At 55.1% G+C, this 27928-nt stretch overlaps 2 protein-coding genes across 2 annotated transcripts; both read left to right on the top strand.

Annotated features, from left to right (window-relative positions):
- The first annotated feature begins 141 nt into the window (after window positions 1-141).
- LCMT1 (leucine carboxyl methyltransferase 1) lies at window positions 142-17472 on the top strand. The gene is made up of 11 exons (XM_041401924.1): window positions 142-261; window positions 1176-1267; window positions 1775-1896; window positions 3912-3988; window positions 4739-4800; window positions 10856-10958; window positions 12132-12252; window positions 12901-13002; window positions 13679-13770; window positions 14926-15023; window positions 16696-17472. The coding sequence occupies exons 1-11, from the start codon at window positions 185-187 to the stop codon at window positions 16716-16718; spliced, it is 969 nt and encodes a 322-aa protein (XP_041257858.1). The 5' UTR covers window positions 142-184; the 3' UTR covers window positions 16719-17472.
- Window positions 17473-21543: 4071 nt separating this feature from the next.
- Window positions 21544-27679, top strand: AQP8 (aquaporin 8). The gene is made up of 6 exons (XM_041401603.1): window positions 21544-21571; window positions 23036-23276; window positions 25160-25286; window positions 25892-26106; window positions 27181-27315; window positions 27637-27679. The coding sequence occupies exons 1-6, from the start codon at window positions 21544-21546 to the stop codon at window positions 27677-27679; spliced, it is 789 nt and encodes a 262-aa protein (XP_041257537.1).
- The last annotated feature ends 249 nt before the right edge of the window (window positions 27680-27928 follow it).

The following is a 27928-nucleotide window of genomic DNA, read 5'->3' on the forward strand; positions in this document are numbered from 1 at the left end:
CCCGGTTCGCTTTGCGCTGCCGCCACCGTTTCCCGGGCGAGGCGCTGCATCCCGCGCTCTCCCATTGGGCGCTGTGCATAGCCATGAGCGCACGGACCAATGGCCGCCGAGTTGCGGCGGGAGCTGCCCAATGAGCGGCGGCGGGCCGCAGGGGCGGCGGCAGCGGCCGGGCCCCGCGCGCTCCATGGCGGCCGCCGCCGGCCCCGACGAGGCGGACGAGGCGGTGCGGGGCACCTGCGAGGACGCGTCCGTCTGCAAACGGTACCGGAGCCGGGCCAGCGGCCGGGCCGGGCGGTGCCCGCCGTTGTTCCCCGCGGCGGGGCTGGGTGGGGGGCGGGCGAGGCTCGGGAGCGGCCCCGGCCTGCCGCGGTGCCGGGGCTCTGTGCAGGGCCCGGCCCGGCCCGGCTCAGCTCGGAGCCGGTCCCGGCGTGTGCGCGGGTGAACCCCGGGGAGGAGCGATGCTCCGGGCGGCACGGAGCCGCGGTGCCCCCGGAGCTGCCCCCGCTGCCGCCAGCCCCGCCCGGGGCTCGTTCCTGGGCCGGCCCGGTTGATCCCTGAGGCAAGAACCCGGCTGGGGTTTTCCATTTCCCTGCTTGTCCCGCCGGGCTGGGCGCTGGCAGGGCACCAGGGTCATTGCCTGGCCGTGGGTTGAAGCTCTGCCACGCTGCTTGCTCGGGCTGTGCTGTTGGGCTTGTCGCGTTGTTGGCTGGAGGGTTTTCCTTGGGAATGGGCTGTGAAAGCCGTGAGCTCTGTTAAAGCAGAGTAGCACTGCGCTGAAGGGGTGTCTTGGAGCTCTGGAATCAGTGCAGACACCTTGTCATGTAACAGTGGCTAGAAGTAAAGGCTCGTTTGTGTGCCTGAGGAGCTGGACACAGACAGCTCATCTTCTGGGTCCCCCAGGAGGGAATATTTGAGATTTGGGCCTTTGCTCACAAAACTTCATCCAGTAGTGAAGAGGCCAAAGGATGCTTGTTGACTATGGTGACAGCTAAAGTTTCCAACTAAACTTTATATATAACCTCTTAATTCAAGTAGTTCCACGCATGGAACAGATTTTTAAACCCTGTCTGCATGTGCACACCCAGGGCAGAGGGACCTTTCCAGCCTGTGTATCTTTCAGGGTAACTTTTGGGGACCTTATTTCATAATTCTCTCTTTTCCCTGCTGCTGCACAGGTTTGCTGTGAGTGTTGGCTACTGGAAGGACCCGTACATCCAGTATTTTGTGAGACAAGCCAAAGAGAGGAAGGCACCTGAGATCAACAGAGGCAAGTTGGAGCAGGGATGGGGGCACCTCACCTGTCCTGACAAAACCTCTGCACCCTGGGAGTTGGGGGACAGGGAATGTCTGAGAGAGTGAGACAAGGTTTCTTCACAGCAGTAATTCCATCCGTGCTGTGTCTGATACTTTAAATACCAATCTGTGAGTCTCTTCCTTTGCTTTCTGAGTTCTGAATGGGCTGTCTCTGTGTCCCAGTGCAGAGATCTCAAAGCAGTCACAAATGTTGGTTTGACCCAGGACAGCTGGGTCTCTGCACGTGTAGAATTATTGTTTTCTGCTTGAGGTGAAACTTGACTAAAACTTCTATTTGCCCAAGGGGCTGAGTTTTATCAGTGCATGGAGTTTTGTTTGTAATTAAAAAAGAAAAACAGAAGCCCTCAGGTATCTCAAAAAGAGGCATTATTGTCCCTGCAGACTGCCTAGGGCCCTTCACGGGTGTTAAACGTGGAGAGTTGTGTGCAGTAGTGACTGGCCAGGTCTGTGTGTGCTGCAGGTTACTATGCTCGTGTGCACGGGGTCAGTCACCTCATCAAGGCTTTCCTGGAGAAGACAGAATGCAACTGTCAGATTGTCAACCTTGGGGCTGGCATGGACACCCTGTTCTGGAGGCTGAAGGTAACCAGGGCAGCAGGGCCAGGCCTGGCTGCCACAGGGGGCTGGGGACCCGGAGGGGCTGCTCTGGGCTCTGCAGCCTGGCTCTGTCCCCCAGGGCAGCACTGCAGGAGCTCCCACACAGCCCCACCACAGCTGGGACCCCTCTGGAGCTCATCCAGGGCAGCCCCTGCCCAGGCAGGGTCACCTGGAGCAGGTGACACCGGACCGTGTCCGGGTGGGTTTGGGATGGCTCCTGAGGGAGACTCCACGCCCTCCCTGGGCAGCTGTTCCAGGCTCTGCCATGTCAGGGCTCTGCTCTTTCCCCTGTCATGGAAAGAGGTTCTTCCTCCTGTCAGGTGGAACTTGTTGTGTTTTAGTTTGTGGCCATTGCTCCTCATCCTGTCACGGAACAGAGTCTGGCACCATCCTCTGACACCCCTGGGAGGGATTGGTATGGATTGATGGATCCCTCTCAGCCTTCCCTTCTCCAGACTGACCAGGCCTAGCTACTGCAGTCTCTCCTCATCACAGAGATGCTCCAGACCCCAAATCAGCTCTGTGGCCTCTGCTGGACCCTCTCCAGCAGCTCCTTGTCTTTCTTGGGGATCAGGGCTGGACCGTGCAGCTCTCCAGGGACAAGTGAATGCAATAAATTATATTTATATTACTGTATATCCCCTGGGCAGGAGCACTCCCTGACCTGCTGCCACGCTTTCCCCACATCCCCCGGGATCCCAGTTGTGAGTTTATTTATGTAAATCATGGAATCACAGAGTGGTTTTGGTTGGAAGGGATCTGGAAAATCATCCAGTGCCACCCCTGCCATGGCAGGGACACCTTCCTCTATCCCAGGCTGCTCCAAGCCCTGTCCAGCCTGGCCTGGGACAATTCCAGGGATCCAGGGGCAGCCACAGCTGCTCTGGGCAGCCTGGTCCATATACAGCACTGTTTGTGTGTGTGTAATTCATGGAAATTCAATCACTCAGGTGTTGTTTGATGGTATCATTCTGGGTGAACACACCTCTGAATGAGTTGTCTTCCCATTAGCATTTACATGGGTAAATTTGGGTCCTGGAGGGAAGCCTGAGGAGCATTTTGCTTGGTCACAATTTATTGTATTCCATCAGTGGAAGAGAGACAATTCTGATTTTTTTTTTTTTTCCCTGAGATGTGAAGCTTTTCTCTCACCTGCATTCCTATAAAAGCTCTGCCAATGTACTGTTTTGGTAACAGTGATCTTAAGAGCTGAAGTGGGGCCTGTAATTGCAGTTCTTTGTCCTTGCAGAGAGCAGGTGTGGTGCAGTGAATGTGCAGAGCTGGGGGCAGTTACTGGACTGCTGGGGGCTGCTTTCATCTCAGAAAGCCACGGGCAGCAACATCCATCACAAAAGGAGAGACTGGCATAGCTTCTCCACCAGGCTGGGAAATCCTGCCAGCACGGAGTGAAGAGCTTTCCCCTCTTTTGTAGTGCAGGCAGGCTGGGCTGCTTGTGCTCTGCCTGTGGGCTGGGGGAGAGCTGTGCTCACTGCCTGGGTCAGCCTGGGCAAAACCTTCCTGCTTCTTCCCTGGGAGGCTGTGCTGAAAATCCTGCTGCATGCTGTGGCAGTTTGCTGTGCTGTGCTCCCCCACATGCCCAGACACACGGCTGCAGGGTGTGTTTCAGTGACGTGTGTCTGGGGTTAGAGTCCTGCTCCTGTCAGCAGTCATCCCAGCCCCACCTGGACACGTTCCTGTCACCTGCTCTGGGTGACCCTGCCTGGGCAGGGCTTGGGCGGGGTGAGCTCCAGAGGTCCCTTCCCACCCCAGCTTTGCTTTATTTACCACATCCGGTGGTAAATCATTTCTTTAGCTCTTAGAGGGCATTCTGACATCTCTCAGCTGGTTTTTGTTGGAATTTAGGGGGTTTAAGCTGTGGGACACTGTTACAAATGGCAGTGTAAGCCAAACCAGAACTGTTCAGGATTGGAGGTTCTGTCTTGTCCTGTGCGTGTGAAACTCGAGTGTCCCTAATTCTAGTGTCTTCCTGCAATTCCCAGGATGAAAATCTTCTCCCTAAGAAATATTTTGAAGTGGATTTTCCAATGATCGTTGCAAGAAAAATACATAATATCAAGTAAGTCTGAGGCCTGTGTTCAGCCGTGGAGGCTGGCTGTCAGTCAGTGCCATTGTTTCATCTCTGCTGAGAAACTCTTCATGTTCTGGGCTGGCAGGGTGGGGAACCCTGGCACAGGTGGCTGCCCCTGGATCCCTGGCAGTGCCCAGGCCAGGCTGGACAGGGCTTGGGACACCCTGGGGCAGTGGGAGGTGTCCCTGCCATGGCAGGGTGGCACTGGGTGGGCTCTGAGGTCGTTTCCCAAACCATTCCAGGACTGTATGCAGAATAAAGGCTCATTGTGCAGGCAGGCTCTGCAGCCACTGTGCCAGGCTGCAGAAGGGGATGTGTCAAAGTTCAGGGAGCCAAGCAGAGCTTGCTGTGTGGCAGGGACAGTGTCCTGGCAGTTAGAGGTGATGAAACCTTCCCTTACTGTTGAGGACAGCACGGAATTCCCAGATGTGCCTGCTGGGAATGTCCTGTTGGAATGAATCCATCAGGGTTATTGAGGACACGTTGCAGAGTGCCTGCGTTAGTCTTGAAGGATTCTCTCAGCACTGAAGAAATTGTGTATAAAAGTCAGCTCCAACTTCACCCGACTTGCAAAGGTTTTCCTTTCCAGCAGAGGGCAGAGATATTCCCTCAGCTGCTTTTGGCACACACACACAGACACACACACACACATATATATATATATGTTAAGAAAAAAGCTGTAAGCACACTGTTCAACAGGCTTAACTGCTCTGAGATGCTTCTTCCTTCTTCCCACAGATCAAAACCTCCCCTGTCAAAACCAATTATGGAATCCCATTCAGGGGACTCTCTTCTAATAGGTGAGTCATCTTCAAACTCAGTCAGTGATGTACTGCAGCACTTTTAAAACTTTTCTGATCATTTTGTTCTGCTATGTGGGCAGGCTTTTAATGTTTGAAATGCTGTTTGGACAGAGAATTGGGAGGGAAAAGAGGCTTTTTTCTTCTCTTACAGACTCCTGCCCATTTGTTCCATGTCATGTTAGAAATGTCTTCTCTTTAAGTGGTTTTATTCTGGCACAAAGTTGTTGGGTTTTTTCTTTTTCTCTCATATGTAGCTCCTTTTCTGTCACAGGAAAGGAGAAAGTGCTACAGAGAGGCATGGATACTGGATTAAAATATCTGTTGAGTGTTTATCTGCTTTCTGTCTCATTAAGAGCACAAATCTTTACATTTAGCAGAGTTTTCACAGCAGAAACACAGCCTGCACAGTCCAGGCTCCTGAGCCAGTGCTGTTTGTTACATTTTAGTATTAAAAGGATAATCATTTCAGGTGTGATGTGGCTGTTCCCTGTTGTTTCTACCCTCATTAAGAACAGAAGGTTGTGTACGCCCATCCCTGGCAGTGCCCAGGCCAGGCTGGACAGGGCTTGGAGCAGCCTGGGACAGGGGAAGGTGTCCCTGCCATGGCAGGGGTGGCACTGGATGATCTCTAAGGTCCCTCCCAGCCCAAGTCATTCTATAATTGTGTGTTTGTGTCAGGACTGCCCTTGTCAACCTTTTTACCTGTGGAAAATTCCTTGGGCTCCATTGAGTTCATGTTCTCAGTGCAGGTGCTGAGCTGTACAGTTGGACAGTTCAGGAGGGGCAGCAGCTCCTGCAAGCCCCCATGCCCTGCTCTGTGTGAGCAGTGTGACCCTGGCAGTGTGACCCTGGCAGAGCCTGCTGTCACCACCGGGGCCCTCCCCTGGGCACAGCTCCAGCCCAGGTTTGGGCACATGCTGCAGATTTTATTGCAGATTTTATTCCTGCTCTTCCCTTCCCAGCCCTGCAGATGTCCTTCCAAGGGCAGAGCTCTCCCTTGGCCCCTCAGGCCTCCGAAGGTGAAGGCCCAGAGCCCAGCTCAGAGAAGGCTCCAGGGGACCCCTGGCTTGCAGGCAGGCCCTGCTGGGCACATCTGGCCCCAGGGAGAGCCGTGCCAGGGGCTGCCTTTGTGTCCCTGGGGAGCTGCAGGTACATCTGGAGCAGCAGAACCCTGCAGAGCTGTCAGCCTTGCCCTGCTGTGAGCTGGGGCTGTTAATGGCCACTTCCCCCTGCTCAGGGCTGGACTGGTGGCACTGGTTTCTCTGGAGCTGCTTCCCTCTCAGGGCTGGGTGTCACAGCCTGCTGCCAGGCTGGGGGAGGCTCTGCACCGAGGTTTTGGGGTGCAGCAGTGCCCAGGAGGTGTGGAAGGGTTGTGGGACTCTTTGAGCTGAGCCCAGCCACAGGCCAGACCCAGTGAGAGCCCTGAGAGCTCTGGTTCAAGGATCACTTAAGGGAGCTGCTTCCTGGGGCAGGGCCAGCAGGAGAGGTGCTGGAATAAGTGGATAAATCAAAGAGGTGAGCTGAGAGTTCTTGCAGGTCTAAAGGGACTTGACAAGGAATTTACTCAGCTGCTGGTTGGTCTGCGCCCTCTCATTTAAAACTCTTCAGCTGGAAGGTTGTGGCTGTGCCTCAGGTGGCTCCAGGGGAAATGCAGGGAGCCCCAAGCCAGCAGGACTGATGTCCCTGGTGAGTGATTCATGGGAGCTCTAACAGCCTTAGTGGAACCCAGGAATCGTGGGATGTGTTGGGAAAGAGTCCCCGTGGCCTTTGGAAAGATGAGTTGTGCTTCCCAGCTCTGGTGGAGTTCTCTAAATCAACACAGCTGTTGGAAAAGGACATCAGCACAGTGCTTGGATTTCAAGAACGTGTTTTGACTGTGTCCCATGCCAAAGTGTGCCAGAGAAATGGCACAGTGGTTGTGGGGAAGGAATGGTTCTCATATGGATGAGGAGCTGGGATGGAGGGCGAGCATATGTTGTTCATTTTTGTTATGGAGGAGATGGAGATCTGTGCTTGAGGGTATGTTGTTGTTCAACACTAAGAAAAAATTGGGAAAATAGTGATTAGTAAGTGGCAGCTTGTTGGCAAATCCAAACTCTGAAGAGTGGTAGAGAACTGTAGAAGTATCTTGTGAAATTAGTGACTTGATGATGATTTCAATGTGGATTAATAGAAAGTGATGCACATGGGGGGGAAAACAGTTTGTGCCTCACATGTAAATGATTATTGCTGCCTTCCTGCAGGATCTGGGTATTAGAATAAATAGATGGATGAAAGCATGAGCTCAGTAATGGTCCAGAAATACAAAGCAATTCTAAGGACTTTTGAGAAAAAGCTGGAAAACAACTTGGGTGCCAGTGTTAGTAGATGTTTCCTCTCCTTGACTTTTCCCTTTGGAGCTGCTCTTGGCCTCTGGAAGGCTGGGTATCATCCCAGGGAGACCTCTGGAGTGACCTGGTACAGGTGTTAGACCCTGCAGGGTTCTGGGGTTACCACTGCCACAGGGAGCAGCAAAGCTCGCTCATTCCTGTGGGATGTGGGCCAGGATTTTGGAATCCTGTCCCTCCCTGTGCCTGCCTCCCCACATCAGGCACACTCCTGCCTCTGGTACACCAGGAATGTGTAGGCTGTTTGGAATTTTGGTGTAGTTGTGCTGATATGGAGAGGCATTCAGGTCCTGTCTCTGCTGTTCTGCTCACCCTGATGTTGTCACACCGTGGCTGTTCACTGTGTTCCTCTCAACCTCCTGCCCTGTCCAGCTTGGCCACTTGGTTCTTTCAGCTTCCCTCCATCCCCAGAGTTTCTTGTGGCCCAGTGTAGGTGTCAGGGGACTTGCAGGGCTGAGCCTGGGCTCCCAGGACAAGCTGAGAGCGTGGCAGTGCCTGCTGGGCTGGTGGAGTGAAGCCTGGGCTGGGGGAGAGCAGCGTGCAGAGCAGGCTGCAGGGGCTGCTGCTCTGTGAAGCTGCCACAGACACCTTAGCATGAAAACCCTAATGAAATCACTTGGAGTCAATAGCATCCTGCATGCTGTCTCTTGGAAAAGCTCCAGGAAATTGTTGCATTAATGTGAGAAGAGAGTAAGAGAAGAAAGCTGAATTGTTGAGGCAGAGGAAGAGCTTGGTGTGCCTGGAGGCTGCAGTGCTGCCCCAGCAGCTGGGTTGGGGCAGCAGGGAGGGCCTGAGGCCTCCCTTCTAACCCAGCTGGGAAGGAAAGATTCGATGAGCTGAGGTCAAAAGGCAACCATGAGCAGCTCCTGCTGCTACTCAGTTACTACAAGCTTGTCTTGTTCTATGCCTGTGAGATCTCACCACTTGTGTTGTTGCCTGTGTGCCAGAGTCATGGAAAATAATCACACAGCTGTGTGCCCAGGGCAGAGCATCCTCTTGGATATCCCTGGAGAGATGAACCTGTGCCAGGGCTGGGGTAGGTGGGGTGGGGGGCTCATCTTTCCCCCCTTCTCCATCCCCTGCCTTGTATTTCTGCCATTAAATCCGAGCTTGGTGTTTCTCAGGCCTTCATTTCAGCCCAGTTCAGAGAAAATCACTGTACATGAGTGTGAGCATCACACACATCCCCAGGCAACCAAACAACCTCACTAAAAACCAGCACCAGTGGTGGTGCCTGGTAGGAATTAGTGCCTGGAATATGGCATTTGCAGTGCTTGAAGCCACCAAGTGTCCCTGGCTGTGCCAGCCCTAGGGCAGCTGGCCTGAGTCACAGCACTGCAGGAAGAGTGAGCAGAGGGCTTTGAACATGCACACAGGATCAATTCAGGTAAAACAAACTCCTGTTCCTCACAAGAAATCAATGGGGAGCTCGTGACTGTGCTGCCAAGCTGGAGCTCGGTTTTCCTTTTCCAGCTGCCCTGTGGATGGCAGGAATTGTAAAATCCATCTGCAGCAGGGCTGCTCAGCCCTGGGCAGCAGACTGCTCACTTCATAGTGCACAGAACAGCCCAGTGCAGCCCTTCCCTGCACAGCACAGCCCCAAGAGCCTCCAGCTCTGCAGTAAGGTAGGAGTTGGTGCCAGACCCTGTCCCAGCAGTTTTTGGGATGTTTGTGGGTGGATTTGTGACCTCCAGGCTGGGGACAGTGGCAGTTCCAGCTGTTCCAGCTGCCACTGCCCTGCAGTCAGTGTGTTTGCTGCCTAAGGGGGAGGTGATGCAGTTGAAGCTTGCCTAGTTAAGTATGATCAGACTGAAAATGGGGAAATTTAGGTGAGATACTGAGGAGAAATCCTTCCCTGTAGGGTGGGCAGGCCCTGGCACAGGTGCCCAGAGCAGCTCTGGCTGCCCTGGATCCCTGGCAGTGCCCAAGGCCAGGCTGGAGCACCCTGGGGCAGTGGCAGGTGACCCTGCCCATGGCAGGGGTGACACTGGGTGGTCTCTGTGGTCCCCTCCACCCCAAACCAATTCAGGGGTTTATGATAAAAGTGCTCCAATCAGTGAGGTGTGAGCAAGGCACGTTTACTTCCACCTTGGAGTGTTTGTGCTCCTTCTCTCCTGGATCACTTAAAAAGTTCTGTGGTTTATTTCTGGCTTTTATTTCTGTTCTTTGTGGATGTATTTGTGTGACCCAGCCTCCGAAGCTGGACAGGGAGCTGGCATTAATTCCCTACTAATTGTGGTGGCTGACGCTCGCTGTGCCGTATCCATGGACAGAAACCAACCCCTATTTAAACACTTCCCTGTGTGTGGTGGGGTTTTTGGGTGGCTTTTTTTGATGCCATTATCATGGCCTTGATGTAATCACTTAAATAGAAGGGTGTGGGAAGTAGTAAAGCTATTACAGAACATGCACATGGAAAAAGCCTTGACTCAAAATGTTGAATCATTCAACATGCTGCACAACTTTTTTTTTTTTCTCTCTCTTTTCTTCCCTTGTAACTCTGTTTCTGAACTGTTTCTGATTCCTGGATCTGCTCCCAAGTGTTGCTGGAATGGCAGCTATTTTCCTTGCTAGTGCCACTTCCAGGGAGTTGAAAACCAAGCAGAGGTGCATCCTCTGGGATGTTTGGTTTGTTTTAATGATTGGGAAAACCCACATTTGTCCCCAGTTGTTTCCCCTCTCCTGAGATGGAAACCCCTTTCATCCTGCCCCTTCAGCCACCTCTCTGCTCACTCAGCCTGTGCCAGGGGAGGCTCAGGCTGGACATCAGGAGGAATTTCTCCATGGAAAGGGTGGCCAGGCACTGGAAGGGGCTGCCCAGGGAGGTCTGGAGTCCCTCCTGAGCCATCCCAGTGTTCGGCAGGACGTTGGCTCTGCCTGGTTTGGTGGAGCACTTGGGAGGTGCCTCCTGTGGCACCGGGCTCCTCTGGGTGCACTCACTGCTGTGGGTGTCAGAACCACTGATGCCAAGGGGCTCTGCTGCTTCCTGCCAGCTGTGCAGGGTGGCAGGGCCTCCTTGGACTCTGGATTTGTCCCTCCTTCCTGCTGGGGAGCATCCACAGGGTCCTGTTGTATCCCAGGGGAATTTCAGCAAAATCAGAATACCTTCTGTAATTTGACTCTTTCTTAAATCATACCAAATCACACTAAATCATACCAAAAGGCTAAATGATAACTTTTTTTTTGGCCCCAAGTCTCTGGCTGCTCCCCATATTTATTATATAACTACATATGCAGTTAATTTGTATAGCTGTATGTGTTGTTAATATTTGAAATATTGTCACCTAGCTCAGTTTTTCAGAAATTGATGTACTTCTATCTGGTTCCTGTGTGCATACATTGGGCCACCTAAGAAGACTCCCCAAACAAAACAGAAACCGTGCCTTTAATCTTGCCATTTTCCTTCTCTCTGCATTCCTGGAAACCATGGTAACAGCTGGGCTAACCTCTCTGCATGGCTGCAGAGGGAGAGGAGCTCAGTGCAGGGTCTGGTGGTGATGGAGCACTGGAAAACACAGCTAGGAGGGGAATTCGTGGTTCAGAAAGAAGAGTTTGCTGCTCACAGCTCGGTGTTACAGAGCAAACTTGGGCTCCAGTTCCTGTGCTCCCGTGGTTTTGGTTCATAGCTCCACATCCCTCTCACTGTTGTCTCTCCAAAATTGCAGATTCCCACAGCCTGGACTCCAGTCGGTATTCCATAGTAGGAGCAGACCTGCGTTCCTCCTCAGATCTGGAGGAAAAGCTAAAGAAGCATAGCTTGGACATACAGTAAGATCACAGGGCTTTAATTGGCTTTTTGTGGGGTTTTTTTTTCACTGGGGGCTCGTGGAAGCCCTGGGACAGTGGGAGGTGTCCCTGCCATGGCAGGGGTGGCACTGGGTGGCCTCTGTGATCCCTCCCAACCCAAAGCACTCCAGGATTCTGAGATTTCCGAGTTTTATCTCTGTAATTCTTTCCTGTGGCCTCCTCTTAAACCTCTGCTGTTTCCTAAACATTTTGCTGGGGCTGCAGTGGAGTCCTTGGGATCTGGATCCCAAATCTCCCCAGGGGTTCTCTTGTTCAACACGAGGCTTTGGGGGGGCAGGAGTTGAGTTTTGAGTGGATGATGGACAGACCTTTCAAATGGAAGCAATATAAATAGCAGCGATCTGGCTGGGTGGGAGAGAGCATATGGGGAAGCAGAATGCATCAAATTGCCATTTAATTCTTTACACTTCCATCCTCTGAAATGTTGCCTTGCTTGCCTACATTGCTGCTCCTTGTGGAATTTCTCCTGCTTCTAGTGACTTTTTTTTCCCCTTTCATTCCAGCAATTAAAAGCAAACTCAATAATTGTGAAGAAAATCACTTGTGTAGATGTCTATTTTTGTTGTTTTGTGGATGGAGGGGGAAGAGGCAACGTGCAAACTATACATTACATTTTGTTAGATAATAATAAGTGAAGATTGTTTTACAGATACTGAACAAATTTGTCTAATTAAAATTCTTCTAAAACTTTTTTTAAAGAGAAAACTTTTTTTTTTTCCTATTTGTAATTGATGGCTGGTTTCACTGATCTCTACAAGAGTGTGAGCTGTGTGTACAAGGCACAATTGTCCTGCAAAGGGAATTTTAACACACCCCAGTTCCTGCTGTGGAGAGGACTTACAGAATGCACAGTGTTCTGTGCTCAGGGCTGGCTCTTGGGGAGATTGATCCCTGAAATCTCTGGTTCACAGCCACAGGAGTCTCTGTGGTTCATTAATTCACAGCTGCCAGAAAGCCCAGTTTGAGCCAATGTGATGAAGAGATTTCATTCAATCTTCAGTGTCTAGTTCATAAAAGATGGAGCTCTTTCAGGAAATTGTGCAGACATGAGGTGACTTGCTTGCTCACAATCCTCAGCAGATTTTTCTTGTTCTTGTGCTGGAAATCATGTTCTGCTCTGGTTCTGTTTTACAGTTTGCCAACGCTGCTGGTGGCTGAGTGTGTGCTGGTTTACATGACCCCCCAGCAGTCTGCAAACCTGCTCAAGTGGGCAGCAAGCACCTTCCCCGTGGCCATGGTTATCAATTATGAGCAGGTAAAACCAAAGGGGCATTTTTAGACCTGCATTGTTGTCATTGAAATTGCTCTCGTAGGTGGGAGTTGTTGAGGAATGAGAGTGGGCCATGTCCTTTTGTAGAAACAGCAGTTTCTGCTGAATTTCTGGAGTAATGTGTTTTAACTTGTAGCTTGGTTAGCTCATTGTAGAGAAAATACAGCTATTCTGAAAGACAATTTCTGGACTATGTTGAAGCAAAATAATTGAGACTTAATCCATACGTGGTAAAAAACCATAGAATATTGATTTGGCTAAAGCAGAGCAAAAAGAAACTCTGCTGAGTGCTGGCTCTGGCTCTATAACATTACATAATTACCTCTGTGTTCTTTGGCAAAGTGGAGCAAAAATCACATCAGCTTGAACTCTGTTTCTCCCTGTGGAAGTGAAACAGTGCCTCAGGGGAACTAGGTGGCTCCAGGAATGAGTGACAGGATCTCCCAAGCTGTAAATGACTGCTGGGAGCTGAGGCAGAGGCAGCTGTGCCTCTGTGTGTGGCACTGTCCCCCTGGCACTGGGCTGCTCCTGGACACTGAGAGCTGCTGTGCCACTGGCACCCCGTGGCTTTTGTGACCTAGGCAGGCTCTGCTGTGCTGGGAAGGGACCATCTCTGTCCCCTTGTGTCCCCAGGTGAACATGAGGGACCGCTTTGGGCAGATCATGATTGAGAACCTGCAGCGCCGGCACTGCAACCTGGCTGGGGTGGAGCTCTGCAGCTCCCTGGACTCCCAGGTGAGGGGCACAGGGCTGGCTCTGAGCTTTGCCAACCTGCCTGTGAGTTCTGAGCGTGCCCTGGGGGCTCAGCAGGACCAGGGCAGGGTGGGGCAGGCACCGAGCCCTTTGCTGGCCACTGGAATCAGGGCATGCTTTGGTTTGGAAGGGACTGTGGAGCTCATCCAGTGCCACCCCTGCCATGGCAGGGACACCTCCCACTGTCCCAGGCTGCTCCAAGCCCTGTCCAGCCTGGCCTGGGACACTGCCAGGGATCCAGGGGCAGCCACAGCTGCTCTGGGCACCCTGTGCTAGAGCCTCACACCCTCACAGGGAGCAATTCCCAATCTCCCACCCCTCCCTGCCCTCTGGCACTGGGAGCCATTCCCTGTGTCCTGTCCCTCCATCCCTTATAAACAGTCTCCATGTTTCTTGCTGGCTGCTTTGGGTCCTGGCAGGCCACAGTTAGGTCACCCCAGAGCTTCTCTCTGCTGCTGAATGTCAGTGGCTGCACAAAACCTGCTGGTCAGAGCCCAGCCCTGCCTGGCCCTGCAGAGATCAGCAGCACACGCTTAGGGAGGAGTTTGGGAGCTCTTCAAAGGACAGGTCAAGCACTGCCCAGTGAGAACCTTAGTGGGAGAAGCTGTCCTGTGCTGCTTCCCCTGGGGGCCTGTGAGAGCTGTGCTTTGTTCTCCAGAGGGAACGACTGCTGCTGAGTGGCTGGGAGAACGCCCACGCTGTGGACATGATGAAGGTGTACAGCTTCCTGCCACAGCCTGACGTCAAAAGGTACCACTTGTGCAGCCCAGAGTCATCCTCAGATGCCATTGCCAAGGTCCTTGCCATGCCTGGGATCCCCTGGTGGAGCACTGGAGGCTGCCCAGGGGGACACACCACTCCTGAGGCTGAGGCTCCAGGATAATGCCTGCACTGATGATCCAGAGGGTGAACGCTGCCAGGAGCAGGCTGGGAGTAGTGATGGCTTCTTTGGGTGTGACAGAAGGCTTCTCCTGACAGAAATTTGCAGATGGGAGATGCCACAGAAATGCTGTGTTGAGTTTTTGCAGTCCCCAAGATGTTCCTTGTGAAGATTTTGGCTGGGGTTAAACCACGACACGTTGAAATCATGAGGGGGAGACTGCTGGGTCTGCAGAACTCCGAGCACAGAGCAGGGACTAAAGGCTGTTTAACACTCACTACTCTGCCTGGGTTTTGTTAATATTCCTGCATTGAATGCTAAACAGTGGGAAATTTTAAGGAGTAACTTCTTAGGGTTATAATGTGAAATGTGAATTGCTGTGAGTCATTCATAGTGGGAATTAGCTGAGCAAGTTACCTTGGTCAAAATATTCACCTGTGGGGGATTCTCAGAGCCTGGAACTGAACAGGTGAGAGTGGAAATCAGAGGTGGTTTAAATAGGAACAGGGATGTGTGGTGGGACCATATGGCACTGGTGGAGACACAGAGCTCGTGCTTTCTCTGCAGCATTTTTGGCTACCTCGGATCTGTTCAGCTCCTTGCACTTGTTCCACATGCCAGGAAATAGGGTTATGTAAACTCTGTCCTCCAGAATCATTGAGGCAAATGCTTTTTCTTCAGAAAAGTCTTTCCCAGAGTGCTCCTCTGCAGCACTTCACACCTGGGAGTGCATTTAGGAACTTTTGCCCCTTAGAGCCTCAGCAGCAGTATTTGTGAGGAGTTACACAGATGAGTCCTGGAACAGGGAATTCCAGGGATGAGGGGCTGCATCACCCTGTGGGTCACTTGTTCCATGCATTGGCAGTGGGGGGACCAGTGGTGGCATCATGGACAATACCTGTAATTATTCCCTGGAGAGGTAACTGCCTTTCTGGCCATAATTCTCACTCCCAGTAAGTGAAAATTCAGTCAAAAATTCTGCTGAGAATCCAGCTCAAATCCCGACCTTTATTTTATTCCTACAGAATAGAAGCCCTTGAATTCCTGGATGAAAAGGAACTGTTTGAGCAGCTCATGCAGCACTACTGCATCTGCTGGGCTTCCAAGGACAGCACCAACCTGGGTAATGCTCTGCAGCCCCTGGGGGTGATCCTGCCATGGGAATGTCCTGAGGGAGGGCTGGGCTGGGCTGCTCCCCCAGGGGGACCTCAGAGCCCCCTGTCCCAGGGCTCTGCTGCTCCATCCCTGGCCTGGCAGCACCTCCCAGCTGGGCCCTGTTCCTCCACAGCCTTTGGAGGGTGTTTGGGCATCCAAGTGGGAAGGCTGTCCAGTACAGGGGAGTTGGAATTTTTCCACCAGAAGATGCCGTATGGGTTCCTTTAAATAACTGCCTGCTTTATCCCATCAGTGCTAATTGAAAGGTTTACAAATCCCATGCATGGGAAGTGCCATATGGGCACACGGTATATGAAGGCACAGTGTCCTGACAACACAAAAATAAATTTGTATTACTTATCCCAGCTTCTCTGCACTGTCCCCATTTGCAGCCATCTGACACTGAAGTTTTCCACGCCGCTTTCTCCCTGGGGAAAAATATTCCCTCAGAAATGAACTCTTCTACCTGTTCCTTTTGTTCCTAAAATTATGTCTCTCCTGGCCTGGAATTTCTGCCAAAGAGAGGGACTTGATTTAGGCTTTCTGTAGCATTTGGGTGTTGCTGCTGCTGAAGAAATGATAAAATGAGGGGAACTTGCTTGGCTGAAGCATGGATGGCCACAGCCTGTATTTGTCCAGATTAGAAAGACAACTCTGTTGCAGTCACAGTTTGTCTCTACTTCTGGCTGCAATTTCAGGGACTTCAGTCTTTCCAGAAAAACTCTGCCTGCCACTTGTATCATTTCCTCCCCTTCATCCTCTCTGCCCTTTCCCTGCTCCTGACTGAGTATCCAAGAGCAGATTTCATTTATTGACTGTTCCTCAGCAAATGGGAATAGATTTGGTCTCTGCAGCCTGGCTGGGCAGCAAAGCCTCTGACAGAGCTGCTAAAAGGAGATCTTCAAATAAAAACTGGTAAAAGGAGCTCCTCAACACCCTGCTGCTGCTGCTGTGACAGAGCTGCTTGTGCTGGTGCTCTCCTGAGTCCTCCCGAGTTCTGAGCTGCAGCCCCCTGTTCTACACTGGATTTCTTCAGGCTGAGCAGTGCTGACTGAACCCACAGCCTGGTTTAGAGGAGCTGAGGCCCAAAGGTCCTCAGGCCCCCCAGTTTGGGGGGCTCAGCACCGTTCTTTGATGAGTGAAAGGACAGTTGGGGTGCTGAGGTGTCTCAGCAGGGACAAGAGGCACTGATCTCAAGGGTGATAATCAGTGGACGTGCCATGGGTGTGCCTTAACCTGAAGCTGGGCTTTTTTATGCTGTGTGAATTTACTGCCCTCACGAATGGTGCCTTCCCTGCTTTGTCTTCCTGATTTCATGGGCAGACCCTGAGGTTCCTGAACCTTGCCATGAATAATTCCAGCGCTTCTGCAAACTGACTTCATTAAATTAGTTGCTGCATCACAATCAAAAAAGGGTTGAAAAAAAAAAAGGATCGTTCTGGGATCCTGTGAAATGACCTTTCCTTCAGGGATTAAAAATGAGCCCAAGCCCAATCTTGTTTCCTGCTTTCCTCATGCCAAATCCTTCATGTTTAAGTTTAAAAAAACTGAAGTAACTCTGAAAGCATCTTCCCTGCTGTCTGTAAGGACCCTGGTGCAGTGAGGGTAAGAACAAACCCTCCTTTCTTGCCTTCCCACAGGTCTGGCAGACATCGACTTCTGAGGGAGCCCTGGGGAGCTCAGGGCTGGGGCCAGGGCATGCAGAGGATGGGATTTGCACGTGGCAGCCCCGGGCTGTGGCTGGGACACTGCTGGTGCTGCTGCTGGGGACAGGCCTGCTGCCTCTGCTGATCCAAGGAACATTTCCTGTGAGCAGGACTTGCCTCCCGTGCCCAGCTGTTCAACGGCGGACTTGCACAAGGTGTCAGTAACTCCTGTTCAAAGCTTGCCTTCCTTAGCTGAAAACTGAAAAGTCAGGTGTTTTTGGGTTCTTTGATTTCCCTCTCGTGTGTGTTTGTGGCTGTGTAACCCGTGTTTGTGACAGGCAGCTGGGGAGCTGCAGCAGGTCTGGCTGAGCAGGAGGAATTCTGTGCATTTCTGTTCTGTTCAGGTCTCATTTTGGTGAAGTGTCACCGTGTTGGCTCCTCCAGGCTTCACTGCCCTGCTGGGAGTTCCTGGAGGGGGGTGGAGGAGAAGGAGGGCCCTGACTGTGTTCAGTGATGTACAAGAAACTGGAAAATGGACTTGATTTAACTAGGAAGGGCTTGGCTTGTGGTTTCAGCACTGGCATGCTGAAGAAAGAAATTAATCTCGATTTGCACTGCTTCTGGTAGTATCTTTACACCAGTTCCTCCTCTCTTTCCCCTTAAAAGAAGCGAAACAAAATCCCAACAGCAATGAAAGTCCTTGTCCTGTTGTTTGAAATTGAATCTTGCAACCTTCCTATGAGAAAAATAATAAATGTTTAGTATTTATAATTTGTCTCCTGTCTTCCTTGCTAGAAACGACTGGTTTCTATCTGGTTTAGTGGTTTAGTGTCATTTTTCCTCTCCCCCAATGCCTCACCAGGAGTATTTTTGGAGCAGTTGCTGGCAGGCCCAGAGCAGCTGTGGCTGCCCCTGGATCCCTGGCAGTGCCCCAGGGCTTGGAGCAGCCTGGGGCAGGGGAAGGTGTCCCTGCCATGGCAGGGGTGGCACTGGGTGGGCTCTGAGGTGCCTTCAGCCCATTCTGGGACCTGTGAAATGACCTTTCCTTCAGGGATTAAAAACGAACCCAGCAGCCAGCACTGCCCCACAGCCCCTCTGCACTGCAGGGCCTTCCTGAGCAGTCCCTAATGCCCAGAGGCACCACCCCTGTCCTGCTCTTTCTTGGGAATTAAGTGAGGAATTCAGGCTTGCATGATAGCCCATCTCTACTATCAATTTCATTTTGGCCAGACCCCCTTTGGCACGGTGTTCCCTGAGCCTCCTGCAGCATCTCTGTGAGTGGGAGCCAAGCTGGGGTTGTACCTGCCCTGGAACATCCAAATCTGTTCTTTTGGAGCTGCTTCCCCCTGGGAACACCCCCTGAGCTGGTGCATTTTTCATCTCAGAGGCTTGGAGAGCAGCTCACTGCAGGGATGTCCTGGGCTCCATCAGTCTTTTGTGTCTTTTTTGTCATGATTCCATCCCTTTGTGTTTGGGAATAATGGCTCAGCTAGCGCGAGGCAGATCCTGGTGCTGCTCATCAGCTCTATTTTGGGTGCCTGTGTAATTTGCAGCCCTGGAGCATCCCTGCTGCCCTGGGATGGCAGGCAGCACGGTGCCCCTGCCCTGCTGCAGCCTGCCTTTCCCCTCCCAGCTCCTCAGCATCCAGCTGGGAGAAGGGGAATCGCTGCTGCCAAAGCTCTGGCAGCGTCTCCTGGGTGCTGCCAGCAGCGCTGGGGAAATTGGGTCACCTTGTGCTCCAGGGTTCCAGCAGCACTGAAGGAACGTGGGTCCCTGGCAGCTGGGGGAGGACAGGGTGGGCAGCCCGGGCTCAGGGTTGTGCTGGCTGGAACAGATCAATAAATCCTTCACCCCTCTCGGGCATGTTTGGGTGTGCAGGGTGCTGCTGGCTCAGGAAGCTTTTGCAGGCAGGAGAGGCTCCAGTTCTCTGCCTGGTGCTGCTGCTGGGATGTGTGACCCCTGCACGTGCCCTGCATCTCTGCCTCTCCCTCCTGCTCCAGCCTGGCCTTTTTCCTGGGGGATTGCTGCTGATGGGGCAACAAAATTCATCTCTGGGAGTCGCAGAATGCTTCAGACTGGAAGGAGCCTTTAAAGCCCCTCCAGTGCCACCCCTGCCATGGCAGGGACACTTTCCACTGCCCCAGGCTGCTCCAAACTCTGCCCTGGGCACTGCCAGGGATCCAGGGGCAGCCCCAGCTGCTCTGGGCACCTGTGCCAGGGCCTGCCCTCCCTGCCAGGGAAGGATTGTGCCCAGAGAGGCTGGAGAGGAGCCGTGCTCAGGACGGGCTCCCAGAACGGGGAATGGAAGGGGAAGCTTTGCTCAGGAGGAGGCTGGTCCTGTGTCCCTGGCAGAGTCAGGCAGGGCTCCCTGCCTGGGAGCTGCCTGCCACTGCCTGCTCCTCCAGGAGCCAGGAGCTCCTCCTGCCTGCCCTCATTCACTGCTGCCTGTGCAGCCTTGCTCTGGTGATGGCCCTGCCCTGCGCTGTGTTCATCCACGTTCCCCATCCCTGAGCATTGCCTGCTCGCTCTCCGCTCGTGGATACAAGCAGTTGCCTTCCAGGAAATTAAATTATTCAACTCAAACCATTTCATTTTAGGAGCTGAAGGAAAAGCAGTGGTTGGCTCAGTGCATGGTATTTCAGCCCCTCTGCTGAGTGACCAGCTCCCCATTCCATGTTTTTAGTTTTTTTTCAGGTACCTGGGCTGCTGGGGCACGGGAGGATGTGGTTATTGAGGATGGAAATGTGGGTGGGCTGGCAGGACAGCCAGGGCCAGGTCATTGCAGGGCTGTGTGGGACCAGGAGCATCCACCCCTTCTGTGGGATCTTGGTGGATTTTAATGCCAAGCACCAGAATTAAGAATGTGAAATAGCAGAATGAAGGTCTGGAAGGCTTCATCCTGCTCGGGTGGTGATTTTCCCAGCTCAAACACCAGCCTGGGCTGCAGGACTGACACAAATCCATCCCTGCTCTGCAGCAGGCAACGCTCAGCCCGCCTGAGGATCCCTGGAAATTTCCATCTGCTCTGAGACAGCGACTGGGAGGAAAACTCTTACACAACGTGGGCTCTGTAAGGGGCAGAGGTCACCTCACCTGTGCCACAGCTACGAGCTGCAAATCATTCTGCAAGTTCTCTTTCAGCCCCGTTGTGTAATCCCGGGGCTCTCCGGCTCCGAGATAAATGAGGGAAGATAAGGCAGTGTCAGAGGAGCTGCTCTGGTTCTTTATGGCTCTTTGAAAGAGCTGATGCTGGATTTGCCGGGGTCTTTCCTTGCAGCACCACGCTGTGCAGCACCAGAATACTTTGGAATAAGTTTTTTATAGATGCCAGCTGGAATTCTGGCCTTTCAAATGTACCAGCACCGATTCACAGAGAGCACTCGAGGCATTTCAAGAGCATGGAGAGACAGGAAAAAGGGGAATGAATTCAAACTGACAGAGAGGAGGTTTAGATTAAATTTCAGGATGAGATTCTTCCCTGAGAGGGTGGCACAGGTGGGTTTCAATGTCCCTTCCAGCCCAAAGCAGTCTGGCATTCTGGGACTGAGTGTTAACAGCACTCAGTGATGTTCTTTAGTGTCTGCTTCAGTGCTTTCTGCAGTTTGGGTGGTTTGGGTTTAGAACCCCAGAATGGTTTGGGTTGGAAGGGACACTGGAGATCATCCAAGCCTCAAATCTGGTTTTCTCCACAGACCCAGGTTTGGTGCTTTGGTTTGCACAGGAAAGCAAAGGAAAGAGGGCAGATCTGCACGGTGAGATGAGGACAGGAGTGAAACACAGGGGGTGGGTGAAACAGGGCTGTTCTGGCTTTCCTGCCCAGGTGGATGGGTGAGGGAAATGTTCTCTGTGATTCCTAAAAACCATTTTTGGAAGCCTTGGCTCGTTTGGTGCCACCACTTCCTGTACTAATTGACACAGTTGCTATTGTCACTTATCTAACAAATCGGTGCAAGCCCAAACAAGGACAAAAATAAGTGTCTGCTGATATGAACAGATTTATCTGTTCTCATCCCCACGCCTTTTCCCACGGGCAGAGCTTCCGTGTGTCTCAGTGAGCAAACCTTGGTGCCAAGGATTGCAGCTCCTGCTCAGAGCTTGGCCTTGGCGTGTTGGTGGCACCTCTGAGCACCAGGCAGGTGCTGAGGCTGAAGCTCCCACCGAAGGGAAACCCTTCCCTCAAGGCTGTGCTTTTGTTCTCTCCAGTTTCAGGCCTGTGCTCAGCAGGAATTGAAGCCTTTGTTGCCTGAATGTGGAGCATTTCCTCCGCAAGGCTCAGGCAAACATCCCCGCTCCCTCAGGAGTGGTAAATGTTTAAAAGCCAAGGACAGGGGGTTAATCCTTGCGTTTGGGCTGTGACCTTGCCGTGCTCTGAAGCCACCAGTGGAGTGGGAGACAGAGCATGGGCACGGTGGCACCACCCAGGGCATCTCCTGTGCCAGGAGCACCCAGCAGCACCCTGGGTCGGCCACCTGGCTGCGTGTTCCCTGGCCAGGGAGCTGTCCTGGGGCTCCTGGGGCTCACCCATGCTGCTGGGGCTCTGGGCTGTGGGGTCTGGGGTCTGGGATCTGGGGTCTGGGATATGGGGTCTGGGATATGGGGTCTGGGGTCTGGGATCTGGGGTCTGGGACAGCCCAGCTCCTGGCAGTGCCTGCCTGGCACCGTGGAAGCTGCTGCAAGGAAGGAGCAGCTGAAATCTGGATATGTGTTACATTGATATGTGTTACATTGATCTCTCATGATAAGCACCCCAAAAATAAATGAAATCTGGATTCCTTCTGCCCAAGTTCAGTTTCTTGCCAAAGGAGCTGGTCGTGCTGGGAGCTGAGGTGACAGATGGGTTCCATGGACCTGCTGGAAGCTGGGGTGCCCTGTGAGCTGATGGGGTTGATCAGGTATTTCCCTGTCCCACAGGTCTGGGGTCCATGGGGGTCCAGGCAGACCCAGCTGTCACCCTCCACATCCCAGCTGTATCCATCAGCTGATGCCAAGACCTCTTGGCTGCAGGAAGCAAGCTCTTGGGAGGGGAAATGGGTCGATGGAGGCTCATTTAGAGGTGCCTTTACTGGGATTCTCCTGCCTGACCCTTGTCTGTGGTGTGGCCACAGGGACAGGCCAGTGGAAATTTCCTTCCCATCCCCAGTGCCTTGTGACAACACCATAAACCACGGTGGCGTTCTTTACCCTGCTGACAGGAGAGAAGAGCTCCTGGAAGCCCCAGTGCTCAGGCAGCCACACAAACACGGGGCTGCAGGAGGCTGCTCAAGGCTCCCTGCAGGGCTGGGCTGGACCCTGCCTCCATCCTGGGCACATTCCTGCTGCTCCCAGGAGCTGCCCCGGGATCACCCGGGCCGTGCCCATCACTGGGGAGGGGTCACACTGATCCCTCTCAGTCAGTGCTCCAAAGATCAGCCACATCTGGATCCCTCCAGCCCCAGCTCAAAGCTCTCCCAGTGGAAGCCTTGTCCTGCTGGGAGCTGTGGGCTGCTGGTGCCTGGGGGTCCCCCCTGCTCCCCCTGCCCTGGCTGGATCTGCTGTTCCAGGCAGTGATCCCGCTGGGATGAGGAAGATTTAGGGAGGGTTTAATCAGTGTTTGATCAGTGCCAGCTTTTGCAGTGGCTGGTGGATCCCTTGGCACCTTTGCCCTCATCTTTATTTGAGAGCAGTGCAAGGGGGACATGAACCCCCAGCCTTGGAATCCCGGGCAGGAGGTGGGCTGAGCTTTAGAGGAATTTTCACTGATGGTCTCCACTCACAGGGTGGGCAGCCCTGGCACGGGGTGCCCAGAGCAGCTGTGGCTGCCCTGGATGCCTGGCAGTGTCCCATGGATGGGGATGGTGGGAGGTGCCCTGCCCAGGGCAGGGGTGGCACTGCATGGCCCGGTTTCCTAGAGCTCCCTTCCCACCTGGAGCAGTGTGGGACACATTCCCAGGCTGCTGCCCCTTGGTGGCTCCTACAGGCACAGAGGCCCCAGGGCTGAGCACAGGTGCCACACTCCAGGTGAGCAGGGCAGGAACCACACCCTGACCCTTGGCAGGACCCCCTCACTCCCATCAACAGAAAACCGAGGGAAAAATCCCCAAGCCTTGAACCAAGGCTTGGCAGTGATAACGAGCTTTGATATCCCTGGGGGCCGGCCCAACAGCTTTTATGACCCCTTTTTTTTTCCTTAGCAATGCAAATCCAATCTGTATTTAGAGCCTGCCGTGCAGAGCTGCCTCTCAGACAGTCGGGGGGAGCCCGGCAGCCTCGGGGTGCTCGTCCCTGCTGAGAGCCAGCACAGCCAGGCTCTGCCTCCAGCCTCCCCAGCCTCCCCAGCCTCCCCAGCCGTGCCCAGCCGTGCCCAGCCGTGCCATCCAGGACAGGCTGGACATGGAGGCCAAGCCCTCGGCGCCGCGGCCGCGCCGCTTCGAGCGCCACGTGCAGCCCTGCGTGGCCGAGCTGCTGGGCAGTGCCCTCTTCATCTTCATCGGCTGCCTGGCCGTGCTGGAGGAGCCGGGGGGCACGGGCCACCTGCAGCCCGCCCTGGCACACGGGCTGGCCCTGGCTGTCACCGTGGCCGTGCTGGGGGACATCAGGTAAGGGGCAGGGGAGGTGCCCCCGGCGCTGCCTTCCCTGCCCAAACCCTCTGCCCTCTGCACCCCTGCCTTGCCAAGGAGCCCCCGGGGGGCACGGGGCCCATTGGGGGGTGGTGGCATCGCTGGTGGCACCCATAACTCCGTGGGTTTGGGGCTCTTCACCTGGCTTTGGATTGCAGCCTTTCAGGTTTTAGCCCCTTTAATAAAAAGGGTGAAGCTGAAACGGGAACATTCTCCTCTGGGAGTTGGAGCTAGGAGATATTTAAGGGCCCTTCCAGCCCCAACCGTTCTATGGTTTTGTGATTCTCTGTGAAGCTGAGATGATTCCTTTCACAAGGATGTCAGAGCAAAACGTTTTGACCCAGCTGTGCTCCTCCTCTGGGTATTTTCAGGCTAAAAAAAAAAAAAAAAAATTCGTTTCAGTTACTCAAAAGCAACATTTAGACAAATCTGCTCATGGAATAGCTGTTGTGTGGAGCTGAGATATAGATTGATCTCCAAGGAAGATGCTGGAAGGGTCCCTGGGGAGTTTCATTGCCTTCCCACAGGGGCTGGGGCTCTCCAGGCTGTCCTGGGTGGCTGGGCAGGATCAGGGGCCAGCCCTGGAGTCCAGAGCAATGGGGAGATAATTCATCAGTGCCTGCAGGAGGGAGAACAGCCCAGGCTGGGCTTTGTGCAGGGGGGACTCCTGACCCACGGTGCCAGGTCCTGCTGCACCCCAACCCTGGTGTGGTGAAACAGGGCAGCAGCACTGGGGGGCTTCGTGGTGAGGGGCTGCATGTTCACACTGAATCCTGAAATGCTTGGGATTAGAGAGGACCTTAAATCCCACCAAATTCCACCCTGCCATGGCAGGGACACCTTCCACTGCCCCAGGCTGACCCAAGCCCTGTCCAGCCTGGCCTGGGCACTGCCAGGGATCCAGGGAAAGGCACAGCTGCTCTGGGCACCTGTGCCAGGGCCTGCCCAGGGAAGGATTGAGCCTTGGGAACGACTGAGCCTTGAAGGACTGAGCCCAGGGAGGCTGGAGAGGAGCCCTGCTCTCCTCCCCAGCCAGGCTGCTCCCCCAGGGGGGTTTGTGTCCCCCCTGATCCCAGGCTCCCTCCCTGCCCAGGAGCTGGCAGTGCAGCCCTGTCCAGCCCAGGCACCCCTGAGCAGCTCCCTGCTCTCCTGGGGGCTCAGTCCCAGCTGAGCATCAGATGTGCTTGTGGCTCCCAGACTCTCTGACTCATCACCGGCAATTATCAGGCTGATCAGTTATGAAACCTGTTCATTAACCTGTGTCTCATGGTAATCAGAATTAATTAGAGGGTCTCTGTGTCTGACTTGCTTGTGCTTTTTGAGGTGAAGGATTTAGGTCTGGTGCTGAGGGCCAGCCCAGCAGCCCTGCTCTGGGGGAGCTGTGTCCTGCCAGGCTGGTGCCAGCCCCAGCACTGCATTCCTGCAGCTCTGCCAGGCTCCTGCTGCCCACAGCAGCCCTGGCAGTGCTGCAGCAGCTGCTGGGAGCACCTGCCAGGCTGGTGCCAGCCCCAGCACTGCATTCCTGCAGCTCTGCCAGGCCCCTGCTGCCCACAGCAGCCCTGGCAGGGCTGCAGCAGCTGCTGGGAGCAGTGACACATCCCCAGACCCTGTCCCTCTGTCCCTGCCAGTGCTGCAGCAGAGGACACAGCTGGATCCAGTGACACATCCCCAGGTCCTGTCCCTCTGTCCCTGCCAGTGCTGCAGCAGAGAGGACAGATTGGATCCAGTGACACATCCCCAGGTCCTGTCCCTCAGCAGGGGCCATGTGCCCAGGGAGGGGACACAGCCGGATCCTGCTCCCTGGACAAGCCGGGAAAGCCGCGGTTGTTCCAGGCCCCGCTGACGCCCCTCTCTCCCGGCAGCGGAGGCCACCTGAACCCCGCCGTGTCCCTGGCCGTGTGGCTGCTCGGGGGGCTCCCCACCACCATGCTCATCCCCTACTGGCTGTCCCAGCTCTGCGGAGGGGCGATCGGAGCCGGCCTGGCAAAGGTACGGAGCTGGGGTGTCCCGGGGCACGGGGACTGTCCCTGCAGCCTGGCCTGCCCAGGGCTGTGCCTTCTGGGGCAGCCTGTGTCACCCTGCCGGGAGCGGTGCCCTCCGAGGTGCCCGGTGCCCTCCGAGGTGCCCGGGGCCCTCTCAGATGGGTCTGTGCTTGCCAGGCGCTCAGGCTGCTTTTCCTCCCGCAAATGCCCAATTTAGCTCCTCTTTAACTCACCCACGCTGCCCACGCTGCCCCGACAGTGAGCCCATCTGCTGGCACAGGGCACAGCCTGGGCACTTAACAGTGAGCCCATCTGCTGGCACAGGGCACAGCCTGGGCACTGCACAGCGATCCCATTGCTGGGTCTGGGCACAACCTGGGCACTGAACAGTGGGCACTGAACAGTGAGCCCATTGCTGGCACAGGGCACAGCCTGGGCACTGCACAGCGAGCACTGAACAGTGAGCCCATCCCTGGGACTGGGCACAGCCAGGAGCACGGTGGGCACCGATGGCTGTCCCCGCAGGCTGTGGGCACTGGTGGCTGTCCCCGCAGGCTGTGGGCACTGATGGCTGTCCCCACAGGCTGTGGGCACTGATGGCTGTCCCCGCAGGCTGTGGCACCGAGCGAGCACTTTGGCAATGCCAGCGGAGCAGCCTTCGTTGGCATCACGGCTGGCGAGCAGGTCCCCGCTGTCCTGGGGGCTGAGATCGTCCTGAGCTCCTTCCTGCTCCTGGTGGTCTGCATGGGAACCGTCAATGGCAGGACCAGCACCCCGCTGGCCCCGCTCTGCATCGGCCTCGCCGTCACCGCCGACATCCTGGCAGGGTGAGCTCAGTGTCCCCTCTGTCCCCTCTGTCCCCACAGAGCCACCCGGCGCCATGGCTGTGGGGCTCAGGAGGGACCCTGGGCTGTGGGGTGGAGCTGGGGGCAGCTCTAGAACCCTCCATCGGGGCACCCCAAATCCCACCCCGACCTGCTGCACCAGGGAGGAGACAGAGCTGGGATGGGATGGGATGGGGTAGGATGGGGTGGGACAATGGGATGGGATGGGATGGGATGGGATGGGATGGGACAATGGGATCAATGGGATGGGACAATGGGGTGGGAAAATGGGATGGGATGGGACAATGGGATGGGACAATGGGATGGGACAATGGGATGGGACAATGGGATGGGATGGGATGGGATGGGACAATGGGATGGGAAAATGGGATGGGATGGGACAGTGGGGTGGGACAATGGGACGGAGCTGCCCTCCTGCAGCACAGCACGGACCCTGTGCCCAGGGACACGGAGCACACCAGAGAGGCCATCAAATGAGCCCAGTGGGCGCTCTGGCAGTTCGGGAGAGCTGATGGGCTGGGGGCAGGAGCAGCCCGGGCTCAGCCTGGAGCAGGAGCAGCCTCGGCTCCTCCCTGCACGTGGCACCGCAGCCGGTGCAGCCCCCGAGCCCCGCGGTGGGCGATAAACCCCGGGCCTGCCCGGGCTGTGTTTGCCGTGGGAAGCCCTGAGCAAACAGGGGGGTTTGTGTCCCTCGGGTCCCCGCGGCTGCTGGCAGCACTGCCAGGCTCAGCAATTAGCAATGTTAATGGAGTGCTGGGTTAAGGCAACGCCCACCCACTCTGGCAGGACCCCGGGCCGTGTTTACACAAACCCCTCGGCAAATATTTACCCCTAAAGCTGTGATTGCTGCCGCCCTGCTCCCGGGTGTGGTGTGCAGCCTTCCCGAGCAAAGCCTGGCTCCCTTGGCCCGAGCCCGGTGCCCACCAGAGCCCCGGGAAGAGCCCCACGAGGGGGGATGCTGCTGCCCACCCCACTCACCGCCCCGTCCAGCAGTGAGGGGAGGGCGCTGCTCCCGTGTCCCACTGGGATGGCACAGCCACCGTGTTCCCCTCGCAGGGGCGGCGTGTCCGGAGCCTGCATGAACCCAGCCCGAGCCTTCGGGCCAGCTCTGGTGGCCAACTGCTGGGACTACCACTGGGTGTACTGGGTGGGGCCCATGGTGGCCGCGCTCCTCGTCGGGGCCCTGGTGAGGTACGTGACAGCAGAGTGCCACTGGGACTGGCACCCTGCAGGCTGACCCTGCCTTTGCCCCCGTGCTGCTGCCTCTTCTGTCAGGCAAGGCTCCCAGCAGGGGCTTTTCCAGAGGGGTGTCCGAGGGCTGGAGAGTCCTTTCCCTTTTCCTTCCCAAGAGGACAGGGTGACAGCAAAGGCCCAGCCTGTGTCCCCACATGCCTTGTGTGGTGAATCAGCCTCCGGCTGCTGCTGGGCCAGTGCTGTCCCCGTGTCCTTGTTGTACCCTTGCCGTGGCAGAAAGGCTGATCCAGCATTTCTGTCTCTTGTTCCTCCCCAAAGGCTCCTGATGGGTGACCAGGCCACCCGCCTGCTCCTGAAATGACAGCGGGCTCAGAGCCCCACCCGTGAGCAGGGGGTGCAGCCCAGCCCAGCTGCCATGGAACCCCCTGCCCCTGCTCCTTCCCTTCATCCTGCCCCCTCGGCACCTCCCTGGCACCCGCGGGCCAGCCACGCTTCCTGTGCTGCTGGGGGAGCATGGAAACCTGGCTCTGCCAGCCCTGCCGTGGCACCGGCTCACCGGGAGCACCCTGTGACAGCACCGGGTCCGTGGTGCCCCCGGCTGCTCTGGCAC

This window comes from Onychostruthus taczanowskii, unplaced genomic scaffold (assembly GCF_017590055.1).
Source record: "Onychostruthus taczanowskii isolate IOZ18803 unplaced genomic scaffold, ASM1759005v1 scaffold19, whole genome shotgun sequence".
NCBI lineage: Eukaryota > Metazoa > Chordata > Aves > Passeriformes > Passeridae > Onychostruthus > Onychostruthus taczanowskii.

What these genes read in the sequence shown, in the direction of transcription:
- AQP8 (XM_041401603.1), top strand. Translation starts at nt 21,544, where the DNA reads ATGGACCTGCTGGAAGCTGGGGTGCCCT. An exon ending in GCTGGAAGCTGGGGTGCCCT is followed by an intron (nt 21,572 to 23,035) that starts GTGAGCTGATGG and finishes AGCCGTGCCCAG; the next exon opens with CCGTGCCCAGCCGTGCCATC. An exon ending in GCCGTGCTGGGGGACATCAG is followed by an intron (nt 23,277 to 25,159) that starts GTAAGGGGCAGG and finishes CTCTCCCGGCAG; the next exon opens with CGGAGGCCACCTGAACCCCG.
- LCMT1 (XM_041401924.1), top strand. Translation starts at nt 185, where the DNA reads ATGGCGGCCGCCGCCGGCCCCGACGAGGCGGACGAGGCGGTGCGGGGC. An exon ending in GCAGCTCCCTGGACTCCCAG is followed by an intron (nt 13,003 to 13,678) that starts GTGAGGGGCACA and finishes TTTGTTCTCCAG; the next exon opens with AGGGAACGACTGCTGCTGAG. An exon ending in CCACAGCCTGACGTCAAAAG is followed by an intron (nt 13,771 to 14,925) that starts GTACCACTTGTG and finishes TTATTCCTACAG; the next exon opens with AATAGAAGCCCTTGAATTCC.